Below are 18,400 nucleotides of genomic sequence, written 5' to 3'. Positions count from 1 at the left end.
GTGCCAGTCGAAGGGCAGCGGTTACCTGAAAGCTGAGGTTGCACTAGAGGAGACAGGATGATAAAACTGAGACAAGGACAGTTGTGAAGATGAATGGAGTGAGAATCAGGTATAGAGGCTGGAAGTTTTTGGGAAGAGAAGGATGAACCAGAAAGGAGGGAAGAGAGGGGTAGGAGAAGGTTGGAAAATCATGGAGCTAACAAGAGAGAGAATAGATGAAATGTGAATTAATTTTAATGATGTTCAATGACTACCTACACATGGCATTACCGCAAACCTCTCTTCCTCATTTACATCACCATGCAAAGTATTCTATCAACAAATAGCATTGTGAACACAGATTGAGGGGGAAAAGAGAACGGGAAAGAGACAATGTTCTTACATTGACAAACGACTTGGGATAGCAGATGAGGAAGCGGTAGTTTGAGATGACGATGACAGCTCCATCCGATGCCTCCCCAATGAACTCCACGCCTTCTCCACACAGCTCCGGGTAGGGGCACTCCAGGGCGGGGTTGTCCTTGTGGAGAGGGGGCTTGGGAAACGCCTCCCTGGGACTAACGTGGACCAGGCTGTCATGCTCCTCAAATGGCTCAGCCTAGCATATGGAGACAGGAAAAAAAAAATCTGTTCTAGTTTTGCTTCAATGACAAGAACTTTGTTTGATACAGCAGCTCCTAAATAAAATACCGTCTTTTCCTGACAACATTATCAAAATTCAATTCCAGACAAAAAGTAGTTGAATTGGTCATGTCACAAGTTTTACACTGCAATTTAAAACCAATCGTACACTATTGGCCATAAACAAAATTTTGAATTGTTCTATCATCTGAACACTAATTCAGTGCATGATTATCCTTACATACAATGTCTATACATGCACCTTATGCTAAACAGATATGAAAGAATTAATTGTCAAACACAAATTAGCTTGTCTTGAATGTATATTACATAGCTGTATTATAATGTATATCAAATAACTATATTCAGTTAATAAAGCAGTATAATACACTTCATTATACAGTACATTAAAACATTGTCAGCCTCCCAAATCTACAATACACAAGCTTTTTAGCTAGCTGATAATTTCAAAACCAGTATTCCTTCCTTGAATCAGGGAAAAAAAAAATAGGAAGGTTTTGACTACCTGTCTCACAGGATATACCAGCCAGGCTTAAAATACAGCATCCAGGCACTTGTTTTGACAAATAAATGGCAACACATGATATTGATTTTCAGTATTTCCAGCAGATTACACAGGAACCCAGGTACAGTATTCCAAGGTTAACTTCTACTGTCCTTGCTGGGTAGGCACTACAAATGTACATCATATTTCATGAATTTGAAGCAAACACATACATGTTCATTTTCCTGCTACTGTTTGATACAAAGGAGACAAAGCAGTACTTGTCTACTCTTTGATGGGTTATGTTTGCATTTTTGATACTTTAAAGGCCACAATAATTAACAAAATTCATGGAGAGAGAACTTTCGGATTCTTATCAGAACAAGCTGCATTGATGCATGCACGAGTTAACATTTCATATTTTAAGCACACATACAGATTTTTGTGTGTACATTGTATGTGTGTGTGTGTGTGTGTGTGTGTGTGTGTGTGTGTGTGTGTGTGTGTGTGTTTGTGTACACAAACACAGCCATATATCATCACCGGGTGACAAGACCTCGTATTTACAAAATGTCAAATGTTCAGGAGAGCAAAAAAAAAACATGGTAGCCAAAGCACTATATCAAATGGGATAGCCTTTCCCTTAACGTGCCAAGGTGGCTTCATTTTTGGGACAAGATAGCTATGTAGGATCTGGACAGGACATCAACTGATCATCTGACCATTAAACCCACAAAAGTCATTTTCACCAAAATTTCAGATACAAGGTCTTGTCACATCAGCAACGATATGCTCTACCTCTGTTTCTTTTTTATAAATTTGCTTTGCTTTGTGCCATTCTCAATGATCTGTCTCTAGAAATAGCTGTACTTACAACATTCACTCGCACACTTACCATATTGGCTTCAAGGCTGATAGATGACTTGGTCTACTCAAACGATTTCCAGTGCTGCAAGCTTGCAATATATAAATCCAAACTTCTCAGTGGATTGAAACGCTAGGTGCCAGTCTATATTATATAAAAGTCTTGACTTGTTAAACCTCTGAGTCTTTGGCAAACTCCTTCTCACAAACAAGGAGACATCAAAGAAGTCCTCACAAGTCGAAAGTCATTTTCAGGAGCAACATCAAAGCCGATTGACAATGATCTAAATCAATACCAGGCAAGATGGAAGACATCCATTCCCCTTCCAAAAGGGAGAGCTTCCTTGAAACACACGCACCCGAGGGTAAGACAACGGTGAGCTTTAGCAACCGGCAGGAGACTGCTTGTGACGTCAAAGACACCAAGACTTGTCCTAATGGCCAAAGGGCAAAGTTTGCTGAACTCTCGCACGAATGCAGGCAATGGCTGGTCCGCTGGTCCTTGCCTTCTCTCTGAGATGCTGGGTCACTGCCGGCAAGCTGGCTTCATCAGCCGAGCAAGCAGAGAACAGCTGACTTGGGAAACCACCTTTGGTTCTGTAATTTGAAAGTATGAGAAGATAGTAATTTGAGACAAGCTTCATTAACATCCACAAAAAAAAAAATTGTCTTAAATATCATAGCACACTTTCAAGAATACAAATAGTATAGAAAGTATGAACCATTTCCCCTTGCTTCCAGTGGTTCTTTGTGAATTCCAATTTACAATGCTTTATTATAGTACCTGGGATTGCATCTGCATCAAACAGTTTGGGAACTAATTTTCCCAATGTCAAGAAAAAAAAAACTTTTTTTTTTTAGTATTTTACCCATTTTTTTCATCAACTTGAATTACACAATGCTTAGAGACTAAATGTTACTTTTGATCCCTGCATAGGCTAACTGGCTAAAAGACAAAATGCCACTTTTTTTATCTGTGCAGGCACTCTCAGTGGTCTAAATTTAGCAAACTCAAGTTGTATGAATAAATCATTCCTTCGAATATGAAGGAGTATCAAATATACACCAGAGGGGGTTTCTTGCAATTGCACACACTGGATATAGTATGCCATAAAATATTTATACACATGTAACACAGGTACATACTGTACATAGTACCTGGTACATCTAAACATACAGTTGTACATTACAATGTGTCGACCAGGGATGCCAACCTGCATTGTTGGTTTGTTGGGTGTTTTATTTTTTTGTTTTGTTTTTTTTGGGGGGGGAGAGATATTGTAAACAAAATACAGCAACAAAAAAAAAAAAAAAAAAAAAAACAGATTGCATCTCTGCATTACATACTTAACTAGAAATGTCGCTATGGCGACTGGTATGCCTCCGCCATAATGCATGATTCTCCTAATAGGTCTATAGTACATGTGGACAATGTGTGATTACATTTTCACAAAATTGGCAAAATATTAAAATGACATGTTTGTCACAAATGTATTGAACGTTTACCTTCCTTGACCTATGTTTAATTGGATGAATAGGAGAGCATGTATTTGGGGATTTAAGAACTTAAACTTGACTTTGACCCTTTCATAAGTTTATGCACTGAGTAATTTTCAAGGTATGGAGAAAAAGTGCAATTTCTGTATTGAACAGTAAATTGTTATCATTTTCACCTGGCCTTCGAATTATAAGAGAATCACTGTCAGGCAGAACATACATAAATATGTACTAAGTTTCAAGATCACTTGAGCCACTTCCGAGATATGGAGAAAGAAGTAAGTTCAGCACTTTCACTTGATCTTTGACTTTTTGACCTTTGACCTTCTTGGCAAAAAAAAAAAATCTCAGAGAATCTCTATTGGGTTATACAGGCATACATCAAGTCAAAAAAAATAATCCTGCTGGCATTGCATAAATATAAGGAAAATAGTAAAATTTTGAAGTATTGCCCTTGACCTTTGACCCCTGACCTCTGACCCCATGAACCCTAAATTCCCTAGATAACCACTACCAGTCAGTACATGCATATATACTATGTTCCATGAAGATACCTTGAACAATTTCCAAGATACAGAGAAAAGAGTTAAAATTTTAACATTTTACTTGACCTTTTGACCTTTGACCTTTTGACCTCATGACCCCAAACTTTCACCAGAGAATCTTAATTGGGTAATACATGTATACACTACATTTCAGGAAAATATCTTCAGGCATTGCATAGATATGGGGGAAATAGTGAAATTTTCAGCATTTGACCTTGACCTTTTGACCTTTGACCTTGAGCATGTGCACCCAAAAGTTGATAGGCACAACTTCACCCCCTAATACACATACATGTCAAGTTTCATTAGGATACCTCAAAAGGTTTTGGTAGTTACCCTGTCCACAAAAATTCATTACGGACGGACGGACGGACGGACGGACGGAAGGACGGAAGGACGGACGGACGGACAACCCGAAAACATAATGCCTCCGGCACCACTTCGTGGCAGAGGCATAAAAAGAAAGAGAACACTTTGAATGTAGACTTTGTAATTGAGCATGCCACAGGCCACTTTCAAGTTAAAGGATAAGTTCACCTTCATATACAACAACATGTGGATTGAGTGAACGTTTGGGGAAAATCTGACAATCCGTTCAAAAGTTATGAATTTTTAAAGTATCTGTGCAGTCACTGCTGGATGAGAAGACTACTACAGTGTATGACATCACATGCATACAATGGGTGATTTCAAGTTCGGTGCTAGTGCTAGTGCTAGTGCTAGCCCCCAAATAACAGCGTTAAATCGAGCTCCAACACCGACGGTCAGATTAACGAGGCGATACCGATCACAATTATCGATCACCAGCACTAGGTGTTGGAATCGCACCACCGCGAGCTCCGCGGGAATAGCGCGACGAAAAAAGTGATGGCGCGTGATTACAGTCAAATATTAAAAGATGTAGCCAAAACTGCTTAGTTTTAGACACATAGCGAGGAAGACGGATTAAAATGACACAAATTTCATTCATTCCCCAAAATACAACTATCTTAATTTTGCTCCCAGGCTCAGATTTATAAAGCCATGTCGAGAGTGTTCGTGTACGTTACGTGGGCTACCACTGCATTAGCATAGACTTTGCACGTAAAACGTGCATCTATTATGGACGTGAATATGAGTCTCGCACGGCAACGCTAACACCAGCACCGAACTTGAAATGACGAAAATGTTAATCCCTAGGGGCTAGTGTTAGTCAATGGCGAAAAAGCACGTAAATCGCTAACACAATCGGCGGAGCTCGGTTCAGCAGACGACATTCAACACCGAGCCCAGCACCAACTACCGGAAATACGTCATAATTTTTGAGGTCAACTCCCAACACCGACGTGATTTCAAGTTCGGTTTTATTGCCGGTGCCTAGTGCTGAGATAGCACTAGCACTAGCACTAGCACCGAACTTGAAATCACCTAATGATATAAGGAAAATATAAAGAGAATTTCATAAACTTTTACTTTTTTGAAAAAAGGTGTATATTTCCTTGACTTGTCACTGGGAAGAAATAATTTGATAAAGTTTGCTAACCCTAGGCACTTCCATGTGTTCTCTTTCCTCCTCAGGGACTTGAAAATAACACTGATTTCCTGGAAGCAGGGAATAGGGCCAACCAATGATCAATCATGATCTCGGTCAACAGCTTTACAGTATGTGTACATTGACACACTTGCATTTTTTAACAGGCTGTGTACAGTATATCACTCTCATTTTGTACCTCCTTTTCACGTGGTGTAGCTCAACAGCAACATTTGCTGTTTACAGATTTGGTTGTATGCATCCATACAGTACAGCAGTGCAATTTTATGTGAATGTATAGATTTACTACGTACACTGACAGGAAAGAGTATCATACTATGAAGCATCATGGCAATGAATTGACATTGTACAACATAAATCACAGCATATGCACAGTGTAAGCTGATGTTGCAAGACCCTGCAATAAATCCTTTTAATAGGGGCCCTATGATGATTAACAAATGACAAGGCAACAGTAGCATTCACGTGTAATGTTACTTCCCAACTCATGCATACGTTGTATAATGTTTGTTGTTGCTAACTTATTCATGTAACTTAACCCTGACAATGCAATCCATGCATGACAAAGTACAAATGCCTTTCAACTCATTGTATTTTTCTATTAATAGTGGCTGCCTGGCATAGATCAGCTCAATGACTGGATACTGATAATACATGCTTCAAATCAAGGATATTGTATTGACTAACATGAAATGGGCTCAAGGCACTTGTCTATATTCACGGACAATACCAGACCTCTACTGTAAAAGGTCATTGATCTGAAAGGGAACCAAGTATTATTTACTCATTTTGAATGACAGAAAAAAATTGTGCACGTTGAAGAAAATCAGAACATTCAAGCACTTGATCAATAATAATCCATATTTGCCTTATCACAGCAAAGAGAAGCAGAATGTATACATTATAAGCAACCACAAATCAACAACACTTTTTTCCAGACAACTACATGTATAGCTAAAAATTTCATCAGAGTGCCATATAAAAATACTTCATGGCGTTTTATTTTGCCTCTTCTGAAAATGCTATATTTATTAATGAAACTACAATTTGTACATTAACCCAGCACCAATCCTAACCTAATGCCATTTTATAAATGTGCCAAATCTCTATATTTTTTCCACATAAAGTAGGAATCAATGTGCAATTACTGTACAGTGTACTTGCATGTGAACTGATTTGAGTTTGCTCCCTTACCTGGTTGCTTTCTTTCATTCATGCAACTAAGCACAGCATTCTCTGGCACAGTTTACAATTTTCAATATTTGAGACTGTACCTCACATGTCTCTCTTTACTAACCTGCATCTATTCACAATATACCTCAAACCTGCAGCAAACCACCCCTATTAATGATACACACACATACAGTAGCAGCTGCGGTCAGTGAGTGGCTAATAGCACCAGCTACAACACAAGCAGCCCTCATGAGAACCTCCATCAATGTCACACGCTGTACAATACATTTTGCTTGGCATCAGCTGCTGTGACTTTATCACATTACTACCAGTCATCCCTGGCTGACTACGAGTCACGTCTCCTGATGAGGATACCAGTATCACCACTGATATCCGTCTGATACACTGTATCAATTGGGCAGGAGAGACAAGTTAACGTGATGACTCTTATGCATGGCCACTCCTGTGGAATTATGAGTTTAATAGTATACGATGTACATGTACACTGTATTGCATATTCAGTTCCTACAGTATATGAGCACAGGATTAAAAAAACAGTAGGCCTACAGGCGTACATGTCTGGATGAATATTGGCCTATTTAAAATCTCAAAACTTGGCAAAATATACACTGTATGACAAATGGGGGAAATGTCTCAAGTGCTGCATTCCCTTTTTCTCAAAATGAACCATGTACAAGTTGCATGTCGTGTATCAAATACAACTGGACTAACAAAATTAAACATAGCATAGGCCTATATAAAATAATTTTGTATTAAATAGAGGGGTTCTATTACAGTGTTTTTTCTTCAAAAGTCAGATATTCATCTTGTATAATACAACAAAGAAAGCTTTCATAAAATAAACACAATGAATGAAAATATCTCTTTCATTTACTTCACATGTAATACTACATATATCAAACTTTTAAAATCATTCCTATATCTTAAAAATACTGTGTCCCACTTAAACTAGCCACATGTATGCAAACCAGGTATCACATTTGATAGTACCCTTCACCACTTGTTTTGGATAGATTAAGTGAAGTGTGCTTAAAATCTAACCCTTAAATTTGAGCTGCCATTCTTTCTATAAAAAAAGAAACTTTACTTACAGAAAAGAAAAGGATCTCAATGATAAAGGAAAGATCACTCACTGAACATTTCCTAGAAAGAAGAAAAAATCAGCACATATCCAAGCTCACACCAATACACTGTAGATGTCAACTTAAATCTGTCCTTCCCCCGCTTCTGCAGGTCTGCTACAGCGGATCCAAGAGCAAGCAATAAAATGACAACAGGTGTTGATGATAGGCAGGAAATAATATCTCCCTCAAGATGCCCAACAGGTCAACTACATGTACATGCGCATCGTGTATGCCTTCACTATATTCAAATGTGCTGGGGCTTCCCACCATCTGTGCATTGTCAGTATCATTATGTACCTCCATGCACTGATCTCCCAAACAATGCACCCGTACAAAACATACAAAATCATCACTCATGCTGGGGATTCCCCCACATTGGTATCATGATAGAAAGGACACCACATGAGTTTATACACATCAGTATACAAACTTGTACATAAACACACAGTCACTTCAACTTTTCCTTTAGATGTACATACGGCCTGAAAGAAAGGAACACTATACTGTGTGTACAAGTACATACATGTACATTGTAGCACAGGAATATCTTTCCCACTTGTACAGTTAAGTTTACCATGAATTTGCCCTTTACAAGCCAGCCTTCATGTACATTTGTATTTACAGTCATTGGCAAGTTCAATGACTAAATAACTGTGACATCATAAGTGCAAACTGAATGCAAACACGCAGACACACAGACACACTCAGACATACAGTACACAAGAGCAAGTGGGAATTCCCCAGATACAGTGTATTTATAGAGCAATTTGTGGCAGCACACCAAACATACAAAAAAGTATTTGGTGATAAACCATGCAGGCTTACAGTTGGCTTCGGATCAACAGTACCATCAATATCACAGTATGTGGTCCATATTTTCTATATGGTGGGGATTTCCATTTCAATGGCTTTTTATAAGCTATAGGCCTACATAGGCCTACATAATATGCAATCTACTCTTTGCTCTGCTTGATACAAGTTCACTGAAAAATTGCACATTACGGGTATATGAGTGGTTGTACCTGCACTAGTGTTGCCTATTCAGTATGATGCATAATACTTGCTAAGAACAAATTAAAAAAAAAAAAAAAAAAAAAAAAAACCTTCATATCATACATGTAGGTCACTGGTATACCAGTGTTTTAGGTGCTGTAAACTGCACATGTGTATCAATGGTACAGTGTACTGTGTGTTTGAAAAAAGATTTCACTCACATTTTACTAGCATTCTTCTTGCTGCTGTGTTTGTTATATTCAATGTGCTTTTGCATGGGCCTGGAGGCTGTCAAGTGTGAGGCAAAGCAATTTGCCAATAAGTTGGTTATTACACAACTGCATATTTTTTTACGAACCAGAATTACAGATAGTGTCGTTTATATGTGTATGGCCCTGCCAGTAAAAACTAGCATCTCCTGTACTGGTTAAAGGGATGGTACAGTATTGGTGGAGATGAAAATTGGGCTTTTAACTTTTTGCGAGATACCAAGAAAACACTTATGAAATAGTACAGAGCTAACCATAAGCGGAATTCAAAGTTTATTTGATGAAAATTGGGTTTGGAAGGACTGAAACATCCAAAAAAAAGGTTTAAAACAAAGTGATCGTAATAAAGTGTAGGTCCCACACTTATTAGAATTGCTCTGTTTTGGATATCTCAGCCATTTCAAAACCAATTTTCATCAAATAAACATTGAATTCCTCATGGAATTACATGCTCTTGCATATTTCCTAAGAGGTTTCTCAGTATCTCACCAAAAAATGTTAGAAACCTGAAATTAGGTCTCAACCAAAACTATACGATCCCTTTAACCATCTGGACTCTGAAAATAGACAAAGACCTTCTACAAATTTGTGATTTATAGTACACTGTACGGTGTATGTCTTGGACTCATGACAACGTACCCTTGCATCTTCATTCATCATCTAATAACCTATTCACAAATACAGGGCATTTAAGAGCGCTTGAACCTCTCTGATCCCTAAAAACAGACAAGTGGGCCCTGGAGTGCTAACCAAAGCTATGCACCTCTAGAGGCTAGACTCAGGAGCGCTCCTGGGCATTAGCTGGGGTGCTCTACGCTCTATATAAACGGTCACCAATGTTTAGAGCGCTCCGGAAGTGGAATTCATGCAATGCGCGCTGTGCATACAGTTTGTATGTGAGAAGTTCCTGCGCACTCAAAGGTCACCATGACAGTCCAAATGCCCCTCTCAGGCAATTTGCATGTGGTCTCAGCAAGCGGTAATTCTCTGTATGAACAGACGCAGAAGGGCACAAGTCAAAGCGCTTCAAGAACGCTCCTAAGCCCAACTTTGTGTATGAATGGAGTATTAGCTGCTAGTATTTTCATGTTTGCTGTGCAGTGTACACTGAGCATGTCCCCATCCTGCAAGCAGGCATGGCATTGAGAAGCCAACAGTTCTATTGATTTAAACATGTGTCAACATTGACAAGGCAATTAAGAAGGCCTGTATGTCATGTGTGCTTTACTGTACAGGAAGACCCTGCCTGGAATTTAAAAAAAAAAAAATGCTTCTCCTGATTGGTTCTTCCCTCAAGCCCCCTCCCCCACCCCACTCCCCCCCCCCCCCCCACACACACACACACAGACATACACTTTTTACATTCAAACCAGACAGATATTAGGTGACTCTCAGCCAGGAGATCAAAGACCTATGTACCTACACTGACCTGAAACAATGAGGTTCTGCCAATACACCAGATGTTTATTGCATTAGGCTTGCTCTCATGTCCTACAACACTGATATTTTTTCTTTCTTTTTTTCCGCTACTCAGTACTCACATAAATGTACTGTATAAGTTGTAATAGTCTCTGAAAACAGACCCTCATCTATCATGAAGTCTGTATCATCATGATACACTTTCACTGTTGTAAAGGGTTTCCAAAAGCACTATTACTGGTACATGTACATGTACATATTCTTTCATACACTAAGCATATGAAATGTTAATACATGCCTGTACACATGACACACTGATCATATTTCCCCTGATGCTATTACATTGTATGTGGCATCAACATGCTGCTAGCTGTAGATTCATGAAGGACAATACTAAAACCTGCTACATTTCAAATAAACTTACAGATTTGGAACCTGTGCGCATATACCTGTGCATGGGTTCCAAATCCTTCAAGTGCATATCAGCTGTCATAGTACTACGGATTGGTTTACAGTTGATCGAATCCTGAAAAATCATCAATTTGGACAGAAAGGGACTATTTATGGAACCAAATTTTGCACGAAGTGAGTTATCAACATTTAAACTACATCTTTACGTATTCCAATTTACATGTAAATAAATCAAATTTTGATGTTGAATTTCACAGGCAAAGCCACCATGCACGAGACACCAAATCCATACACCCACTGGGAACACACTTTATATGGCCTGGTCAAAGTTACTCTACAACTTTAGTAGTCCCTGGTCCCTACTACAGGCCAAGCCTCCTACAATTTTCACATTTTACAGTTTCCATCCAGGCCAAGTAAAAGAAGAAATTACAGCACACTTCATTTCTCATCCTCTTGCCCATCTAATTAGGGCGTCACATCAATTTTGCTACTAATTACTGCTTTTCAAAATCCACCTGAAAATACAAAAAAAAATATATATATATATTATAGGTTTGATGTCCCCATTCATATCTTTTTTTCAGTTGCTACATTGACTGTTTTGATTTCAATACTACTTTGGGCAGTCAAAAAAACAACAGCAATTCGCCTACTGACTGTGATGACATACACACAGTGCATTATAGAATATAGTGTAATACAGCGTATTCGGGGCACTAGTAATGCATACTGTATTCACTGTCGTCATACTATACAGTATGTAATACTATGGGCTTGGACAGTGCACTGTTGAAAACATACAAACATCTTGAATGAATAAGTCTCTGCACCAACTCATACTCCTACTGTGCACATCATTTCAATACCATAATTCATGTGTTGCTATCACACTACATGTAGAATGCCAGCGCTGTTCCCACCACAAATGATTTTCAAATATGTACCGTACAATTTCATCCTCTACAACCTACAGAATAAACACATTATTTGCATTTGAGTCTCTAAAGTTCAGTAGAAGACAATTTACACATTATGGTACAGCTCGATCGCTTGAACAGTCGTGGTACGATGGGTATACAGTACAGCAGCCATCAAGATGCCGACATGCAAACAGCATCACAAAGTCATTTCAAAATGTGTAGAAGCAATCAAAGCATCACAATTAAGAGTAAATATTTAACCCTCACCTGACTTTGGAGACTCAGATGCACGTAGACCATGACCATCAAGTTTTACATTTTGTATTCTTGAAATGTTCAGGGTTTTACAATAGTTGTGCATGTTTGTAAATCATAACACGGCCAGGTTAAAAGAAAAAAAATCAAAAAAATTATTTGCTTCTTGCCCCCACCCACATTGTTTTTCACTGTGGCATCACAAAAAAAGAAAAAAGAAAACTTGTTTTTAATGATAAAAAGATGACATTTCAATCGATTTCCAGCCGTTGAAACTCTCACATGTGTTGTAGGCCTACAGGGATCTCCTATAACTGTACAAAACACAACTGGGTTAGGTTTTGTCGTCTGGAAAAAGTGAAAAAAAAAACCTGTTGTTTTGTACAAAACAAAAACAAAGTGCCCTCATCTTCCTTTTTTTAAAGAGTTAGGATGACAAACTAATATTAGTAATAATCACTTTTACTTGGCCTATTTTTTACATGAGGCAGTGCAAAACCTACGACGGCTACGCTATCAAGTGGTGCCTTGCGCTGAGCAAGTTTCAGATCATAAATACAACTTACCACAGACAAATCATCCCTGCTTGTGACAGGGTGCCTATTTGCAGCAGAGGCCGTTTATTGATGAATAGGCCTAATTAGGTGCGAGCGTACTCTCATCACTTCCTATAACACGTTGCAAGTAACTCCTGTTTTTGTTCTACAGTGGGACTAAACACACTTGACGTTCTTCAGCTGTTTTATCAATAAATGAAAATGCCTCTGCCACAAATAGGCACCCTGTCACAAACAGGGATAGTCTAATTTTTAGCATCCTTCTCCTCGAGATTCTAGTAAGATTTTTTTTTTTTTAAAGTAAGATATCAAAATATACTGTAAGAGTTTGATTCCAAGTCTAAATCTGGACTAGAGTAAACACGTCTGTTTGCGGCAGAGTGCCCATTTCTCGCAGGGGCACTTTCATTCAATATCATAAACAGTTTTAAATAAAATGAACATCATGTGTGCTTAGTCCCACTTTAGAACACAAGCAGAAGTTACTAGCAAGTCAAGTGCTATGAGAAGTGACACTGAGCCTTTTCATCAATGCCAAAGAATGAAACAGCCATGGCTGCAAAATAGGCACCCAGCCCTGAACAAAGCCTGCTGCAAGCAAACAGAACTGTTTAACCTCCGGGCCTTCTTCTGCATCACCTCTCAATTCGGACAAGAAACTTTTTTTTTTTTTTCACTTCGCCTTACCCCCTTACTCCACTTACCGGTACATTTGTACTGCCAACTGCCCTTAGGTCCTACCGAGAAGTTTACAGTTTAGATCTGAATGGTAAATGGTTTCACACTAGTTTGTGCATTGATCAATTGCTGGTCCCTTCTCTGAATGATAGGAAAAGAGGTGTGAGAGGGGTGGGGCACGTACAGGGCCCTGGATCCACTCAATGGAATCTTGTTCCGCTATTCACAGTCATCAAAACAACCCACATAGAATCCTACACGTATTGGTGTACATTATACATAGCCATTCGCCAATGGGGAACTGTGTTGGTTCGCGATGCGGACGGCGGAGGGGGTAACGAAAACGTCATATTTTCATCAATACAGCCATTAGATATACCTAACAACGAACATACACTCTTTCACAGGATATTTCGTTCAATATCTACAGGATTTAGCGGTTAGTAATGATGTCCTTAGGAAATATTTACGTGTAAACTTACCGAATCCGATGACTTCAAACGACCCGACAGAAAATGGCGGAAGAGTGACCTGTATGCAGACTTCGGCAAAGGTCATGCTGAATTTCTCGCGGCTCCCCAGCACTCCCCAGCCCTCAGCCCTCGATACGCTATGTACTCCGTACTCGCTAGCTGCTGCACAGTGAGAGCTAGAGCTACTTAGTACGGCTGGGCTCGTTTGTTTTTGTCAGAGCGGGTTTTGAGCTACCGCCCTCTGTAGTCAAAATCGATAAAATTAGAAAAGACAGGCTTCTTCAAAATTTGAGCCAAGAAAGCATGCATGCAAGAAATAGTGCAAATCATTATCATTGTTTGATGTACTGGTATTACACAAATGTAATAAATAAATATCGAGATAGTATGTGTATGATCACTGAATGTGTACAATAATGTTCCATGAGCCGTGAGGTATTGTCGAAGAAATTGTTTTGATGCCTTAATTGGATATCAAACAAGATATGTATTCAGGAAAACGGAATACAAAATGAGTCATCCTTTTTCCGAGAAGGGAAGAGGCTAGCCTAGCTGTCGGCAGTCACGCACAAGATTAGAACGAAAACAGACAACAGACCAACACTTCTCCAAATATGTCAGCCCGTAGAGATGAACTCAAGTCAAGTAGAGTTTGTGGCTTTAAGCTTTGTTTTACAAGCGAAACAGGAAGAATGCTGGTCGAAGGTCATCAAAGAATCTGATTTTCTATATGCACTCAGAGGCATTAGGACCTTATTCATGGAGCCCACTGTTGAAGCATGCACAAATCATGGCTGTTCTAAACTAGGACGCATATATGCACTTGTATTTCTGAAAATACAAACATTATGGAATAAAGGATGAAAAAAAAATGTATGACCTTGTGGGGACGCCAATTCGTCAATCATTGAGGGCTTAATCAGATCACATCATGCACGAGCAGATCATGCAGATGAGCTTGCAATTTTTAATAATACTGTGTGTGAGTGATATTTTGCGTAATAGTAGAAATAACCTACCTAGGTATTTTGTTTCTCTTTTACAGTAGATGTTCATTGTTTGCTTATTTTGCAGACTTCACTGACATTAATGTGAACAATTATTGATAAAATATGATATCCTACGTGGTGCACTTCAACAACAAACTCAAGAATATTATGCAGTTAGTTTGTGTATTAATGATAGACCTAGATCTGTAATTGTTTAATATATAGTTGTATCAAAGTATACAATAATGTAAACGGATTCTAATTTTCTACTTTGTAATACAATGTATCTCTGAGTTGTTACTGGTATCGATATTACTGTTATATGACAAGGGTCGGTTTTGTATTTTGTCATGCCTTCTGTACCATGGGTACTGCATGCTTCTTTCAGTTGACAGCCTACATTATTCGACATACAGAATGTTACACACACACAATTCAATGTGAATCACATGGTTGTAATCATAATCATGTCAAAACATATATTGTGACTTAAAGAAATGGGATATTGAAAATGTTGCTACAATACATTGTACAATGAGGAATGAGTAATTCAGTGCAATTCTTTTTTGGGCATTTTATTACAATGTCATCCAAGATGAGTCATACAGGAGCAAATGAGCAGAGAATAATCTCAAATTCCCCTACCTTCAAGCAATTACTGCAACTCGTGAAATCATTGTAATGTATTTGTTTGTTGGTGTTGTTTTTTGTAGCAATAGGAGACTGTCAAAATGATTCTGTTGTCTATATCTTTTGCTCACACATAATACTGGTACTGCACTAATGTAATGTCTTAATTGCATGAAAATTGATGAATAAAATATTTGTATGAAATATTTCTATACTTATAGACTAAATGAAGAGTTTGTTTGCAAAAACCGATAAGTCCATTTTTGAAGATTTTGAAGTACGGTCTCTGTCATACAGTAAAAAAATGATACCTTTTAAATGATATATTAGTCACTACATATAAAAGTACATTTTTGAAGTTATGGTCAAAAGAAGCAAAAATTTTCTTTTTAATCTCTTTACTTTTCCTGACCTTTAATCGCAAATATCTCCATTTGGCAAATATGGACTTATCGGTTTTTGCAAACAAACTCTTCAAATGTACCACTAATACATATTCGTTTATCACACTCATCATGAAAAACAGCAAACACCCATATTCATCATAAAGGTTATACAGATGTGTACTTTAGAAGTTGATGTGTTGCATTAAAAAAAAAGTTTGCCATCAAACTAAGAATCAAACTTAAGTCCTAAATACTTTAGTCTGATTGGCTAAATTCAAGTTAAGTTTGATTTTAACATTTGATATCAAGCATATTTTGTTATGTATGCAATGGTCTTCCATATATACTGTATAATATGCTACCCACAAAGAGCACCGCGTATGTTTGGGAAGGGAATTATCTCTCGCACTACATAAACATGTATATAATATACACCATGTATATGTACATATACGTTGAGAATTCACGTATTGGCTCAAATATAACGAAGAATCAAGAAATAAACTGGTAATGCAATTTTTTTGCCAATAAAGAATGCGTTTATTGTACTCGGATTTTCGGTGGCCTCCACCTTCTTCAGGAGTATCGACAATGACGGTACCAAAACAACTAGAAATGTCGCTATGGCGACTGGTATGCCTCCGCCATAATGCATGATTCTCCTAATAGGTCTATAGTACATGTGGACAATGTGTGATTACATTTTCATAAAATTGGCAAAATATTAAAATTACAAGTTTGTCACAAATGTGTTGAATGTTCACCTTCCTTGACCTTGGTTTAATTGGATGAATAGGAGAGCATGTATTTGGGGATTTAAGGACTTTAACTTGACTTTGACCCATTCATACATTTATGCATTGAGTAATTTTCATGGTACCGGTATGGAGAAAAAGTGCAATTTCTGTACTGAATAGTAAATTGTTACCATGTTCATCTGGCCTTTGACCCTAAAATTCATAAGATAATCACTTTCAGGTAGAACATGCATAAATATGCAGTAAGTTTCACGATAAATTGAGCCACTTCCGAGATATGGAGGAAAAAGTTAGTTCAGCACTTTCACTTGATCTTTGACCTTTTGACCTTTGAGGCAAAAAAAAAAGAAAAAAAAAAACTCTCCAGAGAATTTCTATTAGGTTACACATGCATACACCAAGTGTAAAAAAAAATAATAATCCTGCTGGCATTGCATGAACATGAGGGAAATAGTAAAATTTTGAAGTGTTGCACTTGACCTTTGACCTCTGACCTTTGACCCCATGAACCCTACATTCTCTAGATAATCACTGCCAGTCAGTACATGTATATACTATGTTCCATGAAGATACCTTGAACAATTTTCCAATTTACAGAGAAAAAAAAGTTTTAATACTTTTACTCGACTTTTGACCTTTGACCTTTGACCTCATGACCCAAACTTTCACCAGAGAATCTAAATTGGGTAATACATGTATGCACTAAGTTTCAAGAAAATATCTTCAGGCATTGCATAGATATGGTGGAAATAGTGAAATTTTATGTATTTGACCTTGACCTTTTGACCTTTGACCTTGAGCACGTGCACCCAAAAGTTGATAGGCACAACTTCACCCCCTAATACACATACATGCCAAGTTTCATTAGGATACCTCAACAGCTTTTGATAGTTACCTTGTCCACAAAATTCATTACGTACGGACGGAAAGACAGACAGACGGACGGACGGAAGGACGGACGGACGGACGGACGGACGGAAGGACGGACGGACGGACGGACAACCCGAAAACATAATGCCTCCGGCACCACTTCGTGGCGGAGGCATAAACATTGAACAAGTAGAGTGCGCACTCATGTACAGACTTGGTTGCTATGAGACAGAGGCTGAGAGTGTGCACCCTTTACAGTGATGTTGCCATGTAGACGCAAAGAGAGCATTGACATGTTTGTTGCGTGGCAGTGGCGTTCAGTTTAAGTTATGAAAGTGGTGGAGAGGTTCAGGAGTGGGTTGGGGAGCGCTCCAATAGTTGAGCTGTTTCGTGGCTCACACTGGTGGAGACTGTGGTGTACAGTGGTCATCGGTGGGATGAGGTCGGTATAGTGATTCCTGTTGTTGGAGCGCTCTTTATCTATTCCTGAATTTGTCTATTACAATTGTATTTTTATAACTTATGGTACGTTGAGGAGTACAGATGTCGGTATCATAGCATGTGATAATACAAAGTGATATGATGCTTAAATTGAATGCCATTGTTACATAATAAACATGTCAATGCTCTCCTCCTTATGCGTGCCATGACTACATTGCGTCTACATGGCAACATCACTGTAAAGGGTGCACACTCTCAGCCTTTGTCTCATAGCAACCAAGTCTGTACATGAGTGCGCACTCTACATGTTCAATTTGTGTTTTGGTGCCGTCATTGTCGATATTCCTGAAGAAGGTGGAGGCCACCAAAAATTCGAGTCCAATAAACTCATTCTTTATCGGCAAAAAAAAATGCATTACCAGTTTATTTCTTGATTCTTCCTAATATGTACATATATATATATATAT

At 38.4% G+C, this 18,400-nt stretch overlaps 1 protein-coding gene across 1 annotated transcript in view; it reads right to left on the bottom strand.

Moving 5' to 3' along the window:
- The window catches only part of LOC139718816 (phosphatidylinositol-3,5-bisphosphate 3-phosphatase MTMR4-like), a 90,383-nt gene extending 76,440 nt beyond the window's left edge, over window positions 1-13,943 (bottom strand). The window contains 3 exon segments of the mRNA XM_071630284.1: window positions 383-598; window positions 2,022-2,587; window positions 13,869-13,943. Coding sequence (XP_071486385.1) covers window positions 383-598; window positions 2,022-2,024 — 219 coding nt within the window. The 5' untranslated portion in view covers window positions 2,025-2,587; window positions 13,869-13,943.
- Window positions 13,944-18,400: the final 4,457 nt, after the last annotated feature.

This window comes from Diadema antillarum, unplaced genomic scaffold (genome assembly GCF_040938485.1).
Source record: "Diadema antillarum isolate AM-2024a unplaced genomic scaffold, OU_Dant_1.0 scf00000008, whole genome shotgun sequence".
Taxonomy (NCBI): domain Eukaryota; kingdom Metazoa; phylum Echinodermata; class Echinoidea; order Diadematoida; family Diadematidae; genus Diadema; species Diadema antillarum.
Note: the sequence above shows the minus strand (reverse complement) of the source record. Positions and strands in the feature narration are given on the sequence as shown.